The sequence below is a fragment of the Phycodurus eques genome, chromosome 19 (genome assembly GCF_024500275.1).
Source record: "Phycodurus eques isolate BA_2022a chromosome 19, UOR_Pequ_1.1, whole genome shotgun sequence".
Classification (NCBI taxonomy): Eukaryota; Metazoa; Chordata; class Actinopteri; order Syngnathiformes; family Syngnathidae; genus Phycodurus; species Phycodurus eques.
The window spans coordinates 11,783,732-11,801,241 of record NC_084543.1 but is presented as its reverse complement, the minus strand read 5'-3'; the positions used below and the strand labels follow the sequence as shown (position 1 = coordinate 11,801,241).

General features: G+C 42.3%; 1 protein-coding gene across 2 annotated transcripts in view; it reads left to right on the top strand.

Moving 5' to 3' along the window:
• Window positions 1-17,422, top strand: part of ep300a (E1A binding protein p300 a) — a 37,936-nt gene extending 20,514 nt beyond the window's left edge. For both annotated transcript variants that reach the window (XM_061705651.1, XM_061705650.1), the window contains exons 15-31: window positions 219-627; window positions 761-879; window positions 1,958-2,021; window positions 2,174-2,349; window positions 3,214-3,302; window positions 4,457-4,537; window positions 5,493-5,549; window positions 5,638-5,715; window positions 5,808-5,875; window positions 5,962-6,112; window positions 6,226-6,372; window positions 6,963-7,076; window positions 7,210-7,375; window positions 8,464-8,631; window positions 8,711-8,872; window positions 11,422-11,703; window positions 12,478-17,422. In XM_061705651.1, coding sequence (XP_061561635.1) covers window positions 219-627; window positions 761-879; window positions 1,958-2,021; window positions 2,174-2,349; window positions 3,214-3,302; window positions 4,457-4,537; window positions 5,493-5,549; window positions 5,638-5,715; window positions 5,808-5,875; window positions 5,962-6,112; window positions 6,226-6,372; window positions 6,963-7,076; window positions 7,210-7,375; window positions 8,464-8,631; window positions 8,711-8,872; window positions 11,422-11,703; window positions 12,478-15,552 — 5,406 coding nt within the window. In that variant the 3' untranslated portion in view covers window positions 15,553-17,422. The remainder of the gene's footprint in view (window positions 1-218; window positions 628-760; window positions 880-1,957; window positions 2,022-2,173; window positions 2,350-3,213; window positions 3,303-4,456; window positions 4,538-5,492; window positions 5,550-5,637; window positions 5,716-5,807; window positions 5,876-5,961; window positions 6,113-6,225; window positions 6,373-6,962; window positions 7,077-7,209; window positions 7,376-8,463; window positions 8,632-8,710; window positions 8,873-11,421; window positions 11,704-12,477) is intronic.
• Window positions 17,423-17,510: the final 88 nt, after the last annotated feature.

Here is a 17,510-nt window from a genome sequence, read left to right as displayed (position 1 = left end):
ACTTGTCCTCAACATGATTCTAACGTTTTAGTGTGTCCTTTATAAAGTTGTGTGACAACAAAGACAACTATGTATTGTTCTCAAAATGTCTCTTTGAGTATTGCTACTTTGTAAATGAGAAACAGCCCTCATTTTTTTTTTTTGTATCAGTAGAACATTATAGCATGCCTGTTTCTTTCCCCATTTACTCTGAAGTTATTCCTTTTTTTTGTCTGCAGTTGTCCCAAAAGGGGTCATTCCAAGCAGACAGTCAAGCCTTGACTCCAGCCTCTGTCAACAGCATGGATACTTCCTCCCATCAGGTACAGACAGATACCACGGCCACCATCCATAACCTTAAGTCAGAAGTCAAGCAGCAGGATGACGCAGAGGAGAGCGACACCGGCAGCGGCTCCAAAGGGGGGAAGCTCGGCAGCGTCAAAACGGAGGAAAATCCTGTGGAAATTTATGTTAAAAAGGAGGCGTGTTCTGCAGAAGGAGGCAAGGTAGTTCCAATGGATACGTTGACCAGCCCGCCAACGTCAGTTATAAAAACTGAAGACAAGAAACCAGAGGTGAAAAAGGAATTGAAAGAAGAACAACAATCATCTGATGCAGCTGTATCACAAGCTCCAGCAAAGAAGAAGAGTAGGAAAAAGTTTTAACTTACTAAAAAAAAAAGCAACCAACTATTATTACTCCCACTAGGATAATATTTTTTGGGCCTTTTTTGAAGTTGATGACAAAAGTGTGTAAATGTATATCTGGGTTGTCTTCCCAGTTTTCAAGCCAGAAGAACTTCGCCAGGCCCTTATGCCAACACTGGAGTCCCTCTACAGGCAAGAACCGGAGTCGCTGCCCTTCAGGATGCCTGTAGATCCACAGTTGCTGTGCATACCTGTATGTATGGGTATTTACATTGACGTCATTTGTTTCTCAGGTCTGTGCAATGAATGTAGTTTCTGTTGCTTTTCTAATGCTAGTCTACTGAGCGCAGCGGTGTATTAGCAGCACCTACTCAAGAAATATAAAATGAACTTTTTTTCACACCTACGCACAAATTACAAAGGCAGTCGTATCTTACAAGTTTCGAAGTGTCCAAACCTGTCTCTAAATTTACTCATACAGGTACATCTAAAAAAAATAATTACATGGTAGAAATGTCTTTTTTTCAATACTCAAGACATTCATAAATCACTTCAGAGGGCAAATTCCTGGCCAATTTCTGCATTCAAAATAATGTTCATTGTTTCTTGATTGTGTTATGTAATGGTGAGATGGTAGACATGATGAATTTGGGATTTTTGTTTGCTCTAAGCTATAATCAGCCAAAATTATATATACATTATACATATTTTAAAAAAGTATTATATATTTCACTGTGTGTGTGTAGTGCATCTGTATCATCAGTTTCACTTGAATGTAACTAAATTAAGCTGTTGACACTTCTAATTTATTGAGATGTACGAGTATATAAATTTTCCCCATGAAATGAATTGAAATGCAATTTTTTGTTTCTAATGAAGAAGAATAGTACAGTTTATTGTAAAATATAGCTATAAAACATAATGAGAGAGAGTATTAAAAAAATTAGAAAAATAAACTGGTGACATTGAAAGTCACATATGTGGTTGGCCATTTACCACGCAGCTTGTTCAGTGTTAGTACCCGGGCTTAGCTCCTGGCGAGTGTTTTTCTTTTTGCATTTGTGTGTTTGATTGTTTGTCCTATTTCATCAACGGCTGTAAGTACGTAGGTGACTGTCACTCAATTATTTTTCCACTTCACTGTGGCGACGTATCTGAAGTTCACTTATTAAAATTTTGGTTGCGGCTTATATTCCAAACCTAATAACAGTAGTAGTAGTAGTAGTAGTCTTTTTTTGTGACCATCTCACCCTTTGTCCCTTTTTCCCCCTAAATCTTTGCATTTTATCCAGTTGGATAGCATCTAATACATGTTAATGATGGTTTCACAGGACTACTTTGACATTGTGAAAAACCCCATGGATTTGTCCACTATCAAGCGGAAGCTGGACACTGGTCGGTATTTCTCTTTGTTACATTTTTTATTTTATTTTTTATATATCATGGTAAACTTCTAATAGGTCAAATTTACCTAGACACTATTACTGAAGCTCTTATGAGTCTCTTACTGTAGGACTTCTCCTTGACCCCATGTGCTTTGGTTATAGGTCAATATCAGGATCCCTGGCAGTATGTGGATGACATCTGGTTGATGTTCAACAATGCCTGGCTGTACAACCGCAAAACATCTCGAGTCTACAAATGCTGTTCCAAACTGGCGGAGGTCTTCGAACAGGAGATTGACCCTGTCATGCAGAGACTTGGCTATTGTTGTGGAAGAAAGGTGAGACTAGGAAACAAATGAAGAAATAAATAGAAAAACAAATAATATTTACATTGTTGTCATTAAGTGTGATTTGCTTTCAACACAGAATTTTGTATCACTAGTCTAATCCGCTACCGATACAGTCGTATCTCTTTTTACGAACGGATATCCGGTCACATCGGTTTATTGTTCCCAACCCTAGTCTCTGACACATTCCTTAAGTGGCTCGGCGTCTGTAGTTTCAGTGTCAACGAACATGTTTAGCTCAAATAAGCTGTTTGTGTAATTAAATGTAAAACTGTTGGGAGAGAGTAGAAGGTATTTTTCTACTTTTAAATCTCTAGATTTCATATTTAGCCTCGTTATTCCTTCATGTTGCATCCATTTCTCTATATGAAACGATGCCTTCCTATCATGCACCAGTCAAGCCCTTCTCAAAACATACTTTATTTGGATGTTCAAAATGCAATGTAATGTTTCATGTGTTTCAAATGCTTTAAGTAAGCCTTTCACGCATTCCTGAAAATGGAAGCTGTGGGTATGGAGCTAAAATTGGCCTTGGGCCCGCTGATGCCATATCACATTTCTTATTAGACTCGTCTATATTTTTCCCCCCTGACAAATAACACAACTGAATGGTGCTTGTTTTCTAGGAGGGTCAACTTCTGACAATTAAAACTTTGATTTTATGAAATCTATCATTCCTAATCCCAATTTCTCTATTAATTATCTATCAACCCTGAAGGAGTTATTGTCAGTCACAGTTGACACTGGACAAAATCATATGTTGCAAAATGAGTCAGTTTTTGTTTGATGCAGTTAATTATTTATTTAATTGAAATAATATTGTCATCACCCTGTTTCTTTGCTTCTGCCCATCAGCTGGAGTTCTCCCCTCAGACACTGTGCTGCTACGGAAAGCAGCTGTGCACTATTCCCCGAGACGCTGCTTACTTCAGCTACCAGAACAGGTACGGAGGAGGGAATTGTATCATTGTGAATGGAGATCTAACAAAGAGGGGAGAAAAAAAAAGAAGGGAAAAAAATGCTGCCTTATTTTTTCATGTTGTACCTAATATATTGGCATTTTATAAGTTGGTCTTCTCTTATCCTTTATACAGATGCATCTTAATAAATTTTAATATTGTAGAAAAGTTCATTCATTTCAATTGTTAAATTCAAAAAGTGGAACTTGTATATTGCATAGATTAACACAGGAAAATACCAGAAGGCCGAGTTCTATGAGACTTATTTAGATGTTTATGTAATATTCAAATTTCCTGATTGTAAATTTGGGGTTTTTATAATTAAAATAGTCTAAATTATACAAAATAAAATAATGAAACATTTCACTCTGTGTATTGATTCTATATCACGAGATTCCCTTTTTGAATTCAACTACTGAAATAATTTCCATGATATTCTAATTCATTGAGATGCCCCTGTAGAAACTGTTGCAAAGTTTCAAGCTCTTCATGACGCAGGCATTAAATATCTGTAGTTCCCTATGACTTCTGTGGTTGGATGCAAATCGTGCCTTGCTAGAATGAGAAAAAGACCAACTTTAAAATGAACTAATTGAATGAATCACCAACTGAGCGATCTTCTGTGCTTATTTGTTCACGCGCTTGCAAAATGTCTTGTGCTCCAACCTCTTTCTCCAGTCCACTTTCCCAGTTAACCACCCATTGTTTGTGCTCCCCCTGCTCTTAGCTGTGTTGGTGATTGTTTTATGATCATCCTATTTCATGTCCAAATTGCTAATCTGTGCTTTGCCTCGCCTCTCTGCTCTTGTTGTCCTCCATGTTTGTCTTGTCATGTTCCTGGTCCATGTGACATGTTTCTCCTCCCTTCCAATGGTTGTAATACTTCCATCGGCTTGTTTTTCATCCTGCACAACCATGAACCTCCACACCCATCCTCCCAATCACTGATCCCTCCCCCACCATCTACCAAACATGATTGGCTTTTGCACTGACGACTTCCTGCTATCCTGTGCAACTGCTTCTGCTTGCTGCCTTGTCCGTGTTCCACTTGGGACTACCCTTCCATGCGCTGTCTGTCATTGACTGTGATGTGGGGGAAAATGGTGCAGTTCACCAAAATTTGGGCTTATTGCTGACAGGTACCACTTCTGTGAGAAGTGTTTCAACGAGATCCAGGGAGAGTCCGTGTCCCTGGGTGATGACCCCACTCAGCCACAGACGTAAGTATATATGCTCAAAAGTCAAGATATTTTCATTGCATTGTCACCAAGTAACCTTCAAACTAACAAGTCAATTGTTAAAGTGTAATTCTTCTACAAAACCCTGTCTGTATGAGTCAGCTACTGAAAGCATATTTTTTCTCACTGTTTTGTCGATCTTACAAAAAATAAATACAGGGGTCTTATGGGTACCCCAACGTCTTTGGTTTTTCGAATTAACAGCTACCATTTGGTCAATGTTTTGTTTTTTGGGGCGGGGCTTTATGTTGTGAATCAATATCTGAAGTAATGGCAAGCTTTAGATATGCTGCCTCTCGATTGAAGTGGAAAAAATACTAACAATAAAGGTGCTGTTTATGCCCTCACGTGGCCACAGCTGCCAACGCATTTTCAGTCTTGGTAGCCATTTATTGAACGGGACAAGCAGTCAAACACAAAAACAAGTTGAAAACACTTGCAAGGAGCTGCTGAAGGCCACAACTCGCTCCCAGATGCTTACACTGAATTATCCCAAACAACTGAACTCCAGCTCCTAATGTCATACAATTTATTTAATTTGGGGAAAATGTATTCAATACAGTGAACCCCTGCTCTTCACATGGGATAGGAATCGGGCCGGACCGCAAATAGCGAAAATCTGAGGGTAATTGATGCCCATTATAATTGCATATATAAAATGTATATAGGTTTTTTAGTTTTTTTTTTTTTTGGTTTTTATTAACACCAAAACCTCTCGAATAAGCAGAGATAAACCGCCAATAAGTTTTTTTTGGGGATGGTTCTCCCCATAAGAGAAAAATACAAAAAGGAAAAAAACAGAAAAACAACAATGAAAAAGTCAATTTACCACAATGTATCATTTTAGTTAGGTGGACATCACATATTTCTAGAATCTGTTGGAATTTAGTTTTGCCACTGAAGTGTCCCCTTTCTGTCTTAATTAAATTTCTTTCAGATCCATTAACAAAGAGCAGTTTGAGAAGAAGAAGAACGACACACTGGACCCTGAACTGTAAGTTTAGCAGCTCGTAGCCAACATAATCTAGCACCCTGGTATGACCAAATTGCATGTGATGTGTGTCTTACTCTCTTGATTCAAGGCTTGTTGAATGTTTGGAGTGTGGACGCAAGATGCACCAAATTTGTGTCTTACACAATGACACAATCTGGCCATTGGGGTAAGGGGAAATGTATTTATTTATTTTTTTGCTCATCACAAGGAAAATTATTAAGTTGACTCAACCTCCATTTTGTTTTCGTTATGCCTCAGTTTCATATGTGATGGCTGCCTAAAGAAGTCTAATAAGACAAGAAGGGAGAACAAGTATTCTGCTAAAAGTAATTAGCTTCCCAACTTATTCTCTTTATTTATTTATTTTAATGGAATTTAAAAAAAAGACTTACCTGGTTCCCTTCCCTCTCAGGGTTGCCTCAGACAAAGTTAGGCTGTTTCCTGGAGACCAGGGTGAACGACTTCCTGAAACGACAGAGCCACCCGGAGGCTGGAGAGGTCTTCATCCGCATGGTGCACGTCTCGGACAAAGTTGTGGAAGTTAAACCCGGCATGAAGTCCAGGTAGGTCATCAAAAGGATGGCAACATGTTCAAATCTTTACCTGTTAAGTCATTTGACATCTTCTCAGCTACTACGATTTTAAATAGTAGGGTTTTCATGATTTGTCTTTTCAGATTTGTGGATAGTGGAGAGATGTCGGAGTCTTTCCCATACAGGACAAAAGCCCTTTTTGCATTTGAAGATATTGATGGCGCAGATGTCTGCTTCTTTGGAATGCACGTTCAAGAGTACGGATCAGACTGCCCTCAGCCTAATCAGAGGTACACTCATTCCAGACTTGAGTTTTATTGGGTAATGTAAATGTTTTTTTTAAATGATACTAATTTTAATCTTAATTTAATCCCTCAGTGGAAAGTTTACACTTTGCTGTAGTATTGTCACTATACCTAAATTCTGAGTTTGATACTTTTTGACTTTGATTAGTACCTCGATAATGATACTGTAACGATACCTTGGGAAAAACCTAAAAACATCAGTAGTGCTTTGTAATCATCGATGACGAAACTTGTAGGAGGATAATGAAATTTATATATTTTAAATTAAAAAAATAAAAAATTGACAGCAGCTCAGCTATTAAATATTGAAATGCTGTTGAAATTTTAAGTAGGATAAAATGATTCTCCTGCAGCTGCTGAGATTTTTAAAGCCTTGTATGAAATGTAAAAATTGCTTCGCAGAAGAACGATTTGTGTTATCACATCCTGGGAACTGGGAAATCTGCCCCATCTTGGTTAAAGTCGCCGGGGCTGGGGAAAAAACTGACCTACCGTTTCCAAATGAATGAGCTACTGCTGCCCTAAATTAATTAAACTATATAAAATTGTTGACTGCTCTTTTATCATCCCTACAGACGAGTTTACATCTCCTACCTGGACAGTGTGCATTTTTTCCGGCCACGATGTCTGCGAACGGCTGTTTACCATGAAATTCTCATAGGCTACTTGGAATATGCCAAGAAGCTGGGGTCAGCATTATTTTTTTTTATTTTTTTGCAGAAGTCACATAGCTATGAATGTGGAACATATCTTTCTCTCGTCTGCCAGCATCACTGTGTATGCTCACTATATTTTATTTTTTATTTTTGGGCAACTCCTCAGCTACACAACTGGGCACATCTGGGCCTGTCCGCCCAGTGAAGGGGATGACTACATCTTCCACTGTCACCCTGCTGATCAGAAGATTCCGAAGCCAAAACGCCTCCAGGAGTGGTACAAAAAGATGTTGGACAAAGCTGTGGCTGAGCGAATAGTGCATGACTACAAGGTGACACAATTTAGTCTTTGTTTTGCTTGCTAAGGTAGGGTAGAGTGAACCCCTGCGATTCGTGGTTCGGCTTTTTTGAATTCACGTTCGTGGATTTTTTTTTGCAGAACCATTCTGCCCTTGTTCGCTGAAAAGTCACCTATTGGCTGTTTTTGTGCTTAGGCCAAACCGATGAAACTATTGTTTTGGCGCCTTCTTGTGGCATCTTTGTGTCAAGGAACAATGCTGAAGTGAGTTGAGTTTCATTTAGACAAAAATAGTGCTTTGCCACCATCTTGGTGTCAAGAAGCAATGTTGAAGTAAGTAAAGGAGGTTCACTGAGACAAAAATAGTGCTTTTCTGCCATTTTGGGCATCCAGAGGCAATTATAAACAGTTTCAGGTCAATTACTTGTGGATTTTCATTATTTGCAACATGGCTCTTTCCCTATCTTCCGCAAATAGTGGGAGTTCACTTTACACGCATACCGATTTTTAACATATTTACTGATTTTGAAAATGTAAGAAACCCCACACATGGCAAGGAAAAAAATTTTAGGAGTACAAAGACTGATCTGTGAGAGGCAGCATGAGCCACTGGTCATCCAGATTGCTAGAAAATACATAGTAGTTGTAGTAGCATAAGAAGAAAGTGAAGAAGCTAGGTTGACTGTTACCTTATCCTGTAACTCCAATGGAGTTGGAAACTGCTCTCCTTGTCATTTTTATTGTGGTAAAGGACTTTGGAGACACGTTATACACTGAAAGACAACCAGTTTCTCATTCACGAATGTCGATCTTGACTGTTTTTGTAGTAGATAGGAGAGGAAAAATCAAGATTAACTCGCCACATCTCAGAAGATAATCGCTTCGAATAATCTTTCAGAGACATCAATGAATCGAGCCTTTTCCAACTTTGATCGGAAGTGGGGGAAAATGTCGCGTCAGTATTTGTGTACCGAGTTTAAGTAAACGTGTGTGTGTGTGTGTGTGTGTGTGTGTGTGTGTGTGTGTGTGGGGTGTATTCAGGATGGCAATGATTAACTCTTAGCCGATGACGTCGCTGCCACTAATGACACATTGCATGTATCTTGGATTCCTCTCCTACAGGACATCTTCAAGCAGGCGACAGAGGATCGTTTGACCAGCGCCAACGAGTTGCCTTATTTTGAAGGGGACTTTTGGCCCAATGTGTTAGAAGAGAGTATTAAAGAGCTGGAGCAGGAGGAAGAAGAGCGGAAGAGGGAAGAGAACAGCACCTCTAATGAGAGTATTGATGTAAGTAACTGAGTGTTGTAAACGCGTGAGGTTGTGTTACATGACACTAACATTTTTCCCCCCTTCATTTTGTGCGCAGGACGGTAAAGGTGACAGTAAAAATGCCAAGAAGAAGAACAATAAGAAGACAAGTAAGAATAAGAGCAGCCTGAGCCGAGCCAATAAGAAGAAGCCAGGGATGCCCAATGTTTCCAATGACCTTTCACAGAAACTCTATGCCACTATGGAAAAACATAAAGAGGTACGATAAAGTAAAGTGTTCACTACTACTTGCGATATTAGGCCTGGATGAGTAATCCGTTTTATCAATTAAATAGTCTATTCATGGAAGATTTTTGTAGGTTTATTTAAAAAAAAAAAAAAAAAAACATTTTTGTGGCTTCCATGAATCAACGCGTGTTCCCATTGATGTGCTTATGCCAAGAGCGTGCAAAACAAATTTTTAAATCTATATTATTTCTCTGGAAGTTGATTCAACTTCATTCTTAGAAGAAAAAAAAACTTGACGTAAAGAAACTGTTTTCAAAGATTTGTTTTCTCTTCTGGCATTTGCTTTATTTCTGATACCAAACAAAAAACAAGTTGTTTTGAAAAAAAATTGTCTGAAAGAAAAAAAAAATCACATTTTAAGGCCATATCACCCAGCCCTACTATTCATTTCACATTTGTTGTTTGTGCCTTTTGGCAAAGCAAATGTATTTATATAGCGCATTTCATACACAAGGTAACTCAATGTGCTTTACATGATTAAAAGCATTTAAAAACAAAGAAAAAAACAGCTTATAAACATTTTAAACAAGAGAAAAAAAAAATTAAAGCAGCGTACAGTGCAAGTGGAAATGCTCTAAAAATCATGGGGGGGAAAAAGAAGAGTTTTTAACCTGGACTTAAAAACATGCACACAAGGAGCTGATGTCACTTCTGTTGGCAACTTATTCCATTTGTGTGCTGCATAATAGCTAAGTGCTGCTTCACCATGTTTGCTTTGGACTCTGCGCTCCACTATTTGGCCTGACTCAGTTGATCTTAGAGTCCTACTGGGTTTATATTCCATTAGCATTTCATTAATGTATTCTGGTCCTAAACCGTTTAGTGATTTATAGACCAGTAGCAGAACTTTAAAATATATTCTAAAGCTGACTGGAAGCCAGTGTAAAGACTTTAGAATTGGAGTAATATGCTCTGACCTCTTTGTTCTGGTCAGAATTCGAGCTGCAGCATTTTGAATGAGCTGCAGCTGTTTAATGCTCTTTTTTTAGGGAGTTCAGTCAGAAGACCATTACAATAGTCAAGTCTACTTGAGATAAAAGCATAAATGAGCTTCTCCTGGTCTACTTGAGTCATGCAACCCTTCACTCTGGATATGTTCTTCAGATGGTAGAAGACAGTTTTAGTAATTGATTTGATATGAGTGTTGAAAGTCAGGTCGGAATCTATCAGAACACCAAGGTTTCAGACTTGGTCTTTGGTTTTTAAAGAGAGTAACTCCAGGTATTTACTAACAGCAATCCTATTTTCTTTATTGCCAAAAAACAATTATCTCAGTTTTGTTATGGTTTAATTGAAGGAAATTTTGGCTCATCCAGATATTTATCTGTTTTAGACAGTGACACAACACCTCAATTGAACTGTAGTCACCTGGAGACACTGCTAGATATAACTGAGTGTCATCTGCATAGCTTTGATAGTCAAAATTAAAGTTATGAAGAATTTGACCCAAGGGTAGCATATACAGGCTGAACAGGAGGGGTCCAAGAACTGACCCTTGAGGGACCCCATAAGTCATTGCCATTCGATGAGATTGAACACTTGGTTACAAAATAACTCCTTTCCTCCAGGTAGGACCTGAACCATTTAAGGACTGAACCCTGATTGAAATTTGTCAAGAAGTCCATTTAAGTTCCAAGAAATTGCTGAGTTGATTAAAAATAACTTTCTCAACAATCTTGGCTATGAAAGGGAGATTTGAGATGGGTCTATAGCTTGCTAACATGATAGTGTCCAGCATTCTATTGTTTAGCATAGGCTTAAAGGCAGCTACTTTAAGAGCTTTAGGAAACTCGCCTGGCTGAAGTGAGCAATTGATTATTTGCTGCAAATCAGCTAGCACAGACTTCGCAATAGCTTTTAAAAAGTCAGATGGTACTGAGTCAAGACAGCTCGTTGATGGTTTCAGCTGCAAAACCGTTTTCTCTACAGTTTTTTGGTCAACGGTATCAAATTCTGACATGGTAATAGAGTTTTTTGTAGGTGGCTTCAGATGTAGTATCATTTTGCTGATTTGTGCTAATATTTAACCTGACAGATTTGATTTTTTAACTAAAATAACAAGCAAATTATTTACATTTATCTGCTGTTAGGAGTTCTGGAGCTATCTAATAGGGGGGGGGTTGTGAGCTTGTCAACCTCCGCAAACAGAGTGCCAGTATTGTTGAAGTTCTTACTGATGATTTCAGAAAAGTGTTCCTGTCTTGCCCTGACTTACTCTTGGTTAAAATTACAAAGATTTTTTCTGTAGAGGTCATAGTCAATTTGGAGTTTAGTTTTTCTCCACTTACGTTCTGCTTTCCTACACTTTGATTTAGAGGTCTTTACAATCATTGTGCTCCTCCACGGTGTTCTAGGTCGCCTCAAGATTGTCTTAGTTTTAATAGGAGCGACAGCATTCATGACATTTGAGATGTTACAGGTGAAATTAAAAATTTTGGCTCCTGGTTAATCACTGCTTACAATATGAGACTGCATTTCTAATGATTCTAATACTTTCTATTGCCGTCCATTTCCTCGTAGGTATTCTTTGTGATCCGCCTGATCGCAGGCCCAATGGCCAATGCACTGCCCCCTATTGTCGACCCCGACCCTCTGATGGCCTGCGACCTTATGGATGGGCGTGACGCTTTCCTGACGTTGGCCCGGGACAAACACCTCGAGTTCAGCTCGTTGAGGCGGTCTATGTGGAGCTCCATGTGCATGTTGGTCGAGTTGCATAACCAAAGCCAAGACCGCTTCGTCTACACATGTAATCTGTGCAAACACCACGTGGAGACTCGTTTCCACTGTACCGTGTGCGAGGTGAGCTATGGGAAAGGGCTTTGTTTGTGGGATTATTTTTCCCCAATTATCTTTTTATTGGAAAGAAGCAAAATACTTAAATTTACACTGCATTTACATCATTTCACTTCATCCATCAATGGTGTGTGCTTCTACTTTTAACCATTTTATTCTGTTTGACTTCGTACTGCGTGCCAATAGTATACTTAGTGATTTCTATTTAAATCAGTAATAGTCCATGAATTTCCTGGTTGAATTAAAATCGGTATTTAAACAGTTCTCTCAATCATGCTGTTCATATTTTGACGTCACGTGACCAAAACGACACCAAACAATTGATCAACAGTACCTGGCCATTGCGAGGCTTCAAATAGAATGTTCTCAGAAGGAACGGGTCACTAAGCTTAGAGTGTCATCAGCAGGTTGCACCAGAAATACAGCAAGACTGGAAGAGTTACAAAGTGGACATTCTTCGATATTGTCATGGTTGAACACCTGTTGTGAATTTTTCCATTCAGCTCCTTGTTAGAGTACAGCAAGTTGTGCAAAAAGTGATGAAATATTGAACACTTGAACATGTGTGTTCAAAATATAGAGAAGGTTAAAATAAAAATTTACCTGTAAAGGTTATAGATTATAGGTTTTAGATTCACTCTGAAATTTCTCATGAAAGCCCGATATCTTTTCACTTTTTGTGAGTAGTGTATGTGTATAGCTCTGTGTCCATTAGAGTCTAATAACCTGGTGGAATTGTTTTTATTACAATGATGAAAATATTGCTTGTCGATCTTGCAGGACTACGACCTTTGCATCACCTGCTACAACACTAAGGGCCACGAGCACAAGATGGAGAAGTTAGGCCTCGGTTTGGACGACGAGAGCAGCAACCAGACCGGCGCCACCACTCAGAGCCCGGGTGACTCGCGTCGCCTCAGCATCCAGCGCTGCATCCAGTCGCTGGTCCACGCCTGCCAGTGTAGAAATGCCAACTGCTCTCTGCCGTCCTGCCAGAAGATGAAACGTGTCGTCCAACACACTAAAGGCTGCAAGAGAAAAACCAACGGCGGCTGCCCCATCTGCAAGCAGCTTATTGCGCTGTGTTGCTACCACGCCAAGCACTGTCAGGAGAACAAGTGCCCGGTGCCGTTCTGCCTGAACATCAAGCACAAGCTCTGTCAGCAGCAACTGCAGCACAGGCTTCAGCAGGCCCAGATGCTGAGGAGGAGGATGGCCAGCATGCAGAGAGTCGGGAAACCGGCTCCAGGAGGCGCTCCGGGGGGCAACGGCCTGCCCTCTCCAGGAACCAACAACGGAGCGACTGGTCCCGGTACGCCCACGTCTGTGGGCACGCAGCCCTCCACGCCGCAGACACCCACCCAGGGAAATATGCTTGCACTTCCTCAGCAGCAGGGAGTCGGCGTGGGCGCTATGGGCAATACTACTGCACAGCAACAGCAGGTTCAGCAGCAAAGTGGCGCCATACCACCACAACACCATCTACACCATCCGTTTCAGTCAATGGGCGGAGGGGGGGTGATGAACTCACCCCAGCAGCAGATGGTGCCTCAGCTCCAGCAACAGCAGCCCCCCAATGTACAGCAACTGCAGCAGCAGCACGCTGGCGCTTTGCCGCCATACAATCCCAGACCGCCGGGAGCCTCTCCTCTCCACCAGTCGCTGGGCAAACCTGGACTCGGCCCGACCACCCCACCTCAGCAGCAACAACCGCCCAACCAGGTTCAAGGGTCCATCCCCGTACAAGGCCAACAGCAAGGACCCCCTTTGGCAGCTGTAGAGACTGCCCTAAAAATCCAACGGCTTGCAGAGACCCAGAGGCAGATGGCTCAGGCCCAGGCTCAGATCCGAGGTTTAGGACAGGGGAGTATGATGCCCCAACATCCTCACCACCAGAACAACCCGGCCCAGATGGGCATGCCTCACATGGGAGCTCAGGGGATTCCCCCCCAGGCTCAAGGAATCGTTGGCAGGACTATGTTAGACCCTCAGCAGCAGGGGATACTTGCTGGGATGCAGCAAGGCGCCTCCCAGTCTCAGTTGCCCCCTCAAGTCCAGCAGCACCTCCAGGTGGGAGGCGGTGGGCAACTTCAACAGGCCAACCAGCAGTGGGGGCCCGGGGGACCGGGGATGAACCCTCAACAAAGGTCCGCCATGATGGGTCACATGACGGCACAGCAGCAGTCAGCGGTCGCCCAGCAGCAACTCAACCAGCAACAAGCTCAGCCCGGAAACCGCGGTCTAATGCAGGTGATGTCGGGAGGGGCAGCAGGGGCTCCCCAAATAGCCGGCGCTGCAGGGCCGGGAAACCTCCCGCAAGGGGCGCTACAGGATCTCCTGAGAACGCTGCGCTCCCCGAGTTCGCCCCTCCAACAGCAGCAAGTCCTCAACATCCTTCGTTCCAACCCCACGCTCATGGCGGCCTTCATCAGGCAAAGAGCAGCCAGGTATCAAGGGGGGCAAGGTAGTCCTGGAGTACAAGGGGGACCTCCGCAAGGACCCGGAGGCGTGAGGTTCCAAGGGGCTGCTGCTGGGCTACCTGGCGTAGGAGTCGGAGGGCCCGGACCCAATCAGTTGGCCGGCATGGACGGGCAGCAAATGAATGTGAACCAAGCGGGCCAACCGGGAATGAACATGGCTCAGGGGGGTGGCACAGGTGGGAACGTGCCCACCATGGCTCAGCTTCAGCAACTCCAACAGCAGCAGCGTCCAATGTTGCCCAGCAACCTACAGCAACAGCAAATGGCAGTCCTGCAGCAACAGCAGGCAGGAATGCAAACAGGCCAACAAAACAGTATGTCCAACATGACTCCTCATTTCAGAGAACTGTTGTTGCGAAGACAACAACAGCAGCAGCAACAGCAGCAACAACAACAACAGCAGCAGCAGATGGCAAACCACGGCCAGTTCCAACAAGGACAGCAGAGCTTCATGCAGCCTGGCCAAGGACAGCCAGGAATGCCCCCTTCGCAACCCCAGCCCGGGGGAGGCATGAGGGGACCGGGGCAGCAGCAGCAGCAAGGTGGGCCACAGGGTGGTCCGGGGCAGCAAGGCTACCCAGGCAACGCTTCTCAAGTGGCCGCCGCTCTCCAACAAAGGCTGCATCAGATGCAAATGCACCAACAGCAGCAACAGAATTCCATGGGGGGGCCTCAAGGGCAAGACGGCGGGCCGGGCGGCGGCGCACCGGTGGGCGCCCCGCTCCAACCGGGACAAACCCTACCGGGGCACCAACAGCAAGGCGGACCCCCGCTGCCCCAAACCTCCCAAGCAATTATTCACCAGAACATCCACCAGAGGCTCCTTCAGCAGCAGCACCTGAGCGGGGGCTCACCGGCCCAGCACAGCAGTCCCATGAGTCCCCAGCAGCAGATGGCCCAGTCCCCGCACCCCCACCTCCAAGGCCAAGCCGGCCTGGGCCCAGCGGGTCCCCTCAGCAATCAGGTAAGGTCACCACAGCCGTCGCCGCGGCCGCAGTCGCAGCCCCCTCACTCGAGCCCGTCCCCGCGCATGCAGCCCTCGTCGGCGGCGTCCCAGCCGCAGCCGTCGCCCCACCGCATTTCCCCCCAGACCCAAACTGGCTCGCCTCACCCGGCCCACATAGGCCAACATCACCCCAATATGGCGCCACCCCAACCACCACCACAACAGCAGCAGCAGCAGCCAGGTGGTCCTGTAGATCCTGGACAGTTCAGCTCAGACCAGAACTCCATCATTTCACAGCTGAGTGGCATGGCAGCCATGCACGCGGGCCAAGGGGGACAGTCGGACATGTTAGCCCCAAATAATAACAATAATAACAACAATCAGGACCTGGCAGCGAACATTAACCACAATAGTTTGGACCTCATGTAGCACGTGTGTGTCTTCATGGCAAACCGCCATCAGAGACGAGGGGAGTCTCTAACCTAAGGATTTTACAAGTTTTAATATTTTGATTTAAATATTTTTGTGTATAAAAATGAACTGAAACTTCCTATGGGAGATAGGCAGCAGAAAGTCCTAGAAGTTGATAAATGAATAAATTAAAAACAATGGTAAGTTATTGCTGTTAATATATATCTATTTTTGCCAACTGTGTACAAAATGGTGGAAGGGCAACGTTTCAGGTTGAAGATATTTCTTCTGAAGTCTATGACACAATATTTTTGGGGACTGAGTATTTTTTGCCTTTTTATGAATATTTGTAAGATTTTAAATGTTGTGAAAGAATTGACAAGCTGATTCCCCACCACCACCCTGTTTTTTTTATTTTTCCCCCCTTTTTCTAAAAATGGTTTGTTTTCCTCCAAGTATCCGGTCATGATTGTATCTATTTTGCAGAGGGATGAGAAATATATTTTGTTTCTGAATTTCTACTTTGTTTTTCTGTCAGCAGATTGTGAAACAAGCCTCAACACATTTTGCTTTTCTCCGGTTTTTACATTATCCCATTACTCACATAAAAGGACACTGGGGGGTGGTTTTAACAGTTGTGCTATAATAAATCTTAAGCCCTTCCACATCCTCCAAAGACCTGGTGAAGCCAATGTAGGGTTTGCGTTTTGGTTGTGATTAATTTAAATTTCTGTACATATATTTTCCATCCTCTCTTCTGAGCTGTGGGAAGAGAATTATTTTTTTCTTCATTTTTATTTGGATGCTGCGGAGGTTTGTGAAACTCGGGCTCCATCTCCCTCATCCTGACAACTTGCGCTCAGCCACAAAGTTTAATTCATTGTTAGTGCTGTACAAAATAAAGAAATTGTGGATTTAGATACTGTATTTTGTAATGAATATGAAAGCTGTGGGGGGAGGGGGGGAAACAACCCCAATTTGTGTATATAGCTTAAAACATTCAAACCTTCCCCTCTTTAGATTGGATATTTGTTGTGTGTGTAAAATGAACACACAAGCACTCCCGAGCCGCTGTACAGCATTGAGATTTGTCTTTCCTTCAAGGTTCCGTATAAGGTGTTTGGAGGCCACACGCACCGATGCGCCTTTTTTCTGTGTATTGTTTGGAGTGAAGCAGACAGTCACACACATGAACAATCCCATGAGTTGGATGTGAAAAGCACGCTGTGGGGGGGGGTGATTTCTAGTTGTGTGACCTAAAGGATTTCAAAACTGGTTATTTAGCTTTTTACGAAGACACAACAGTCACATGATCACTATTTTTCATTCAAAGGTTGCTGGGTATGGGGAGGGAACCAGGTGGCAATATATCGAGACTTATTTTATAAGAAAAAGATGGGGGGGGGGGGGGGGGACAAAGGAAAAACTGTCTTTTATATATAGATATATTATTTAATTTTATTTTTGGGAAATAAAACTTGAAGCTACAAGAATTATTAGATACAATTGTTTTGTTTTGTATTAAATATATGGTGATGCAAAACGACACTGCAGACAGTCATTCATTTTGCCCTGGGAGTATATTATACCATCCTCTTTGAAGAAATGTCTCATGTACATGAATATTGATGTAAACATAGTCACTGTACAAACACATAGCAACCGATCAAAAATGTTTTGTTTATATCATTTCTGCTCCCAAAAAAAGAAGAGACTGGACTTAAAGACTATTTAAATATTTGTTAAGTATTGAAATGAAATCTTTGACCACTTTTTTGTTCTTGTTAAAAACGTTTGGTGCTTGCTGAGAGAAAGCAAAAATAACTGTTGCTCCATTTTCATTATTTTTTTTTGTTTTGTTAAGTTATTTTGGTGGTCTGACTGTTTTTTTGCCAATAAATTAATTGTACAATAAAGTATGTTTGTACTGTTTGGTATTCTTTTGTCAAACCTCTGCATGATTTCAGAGATTTTCT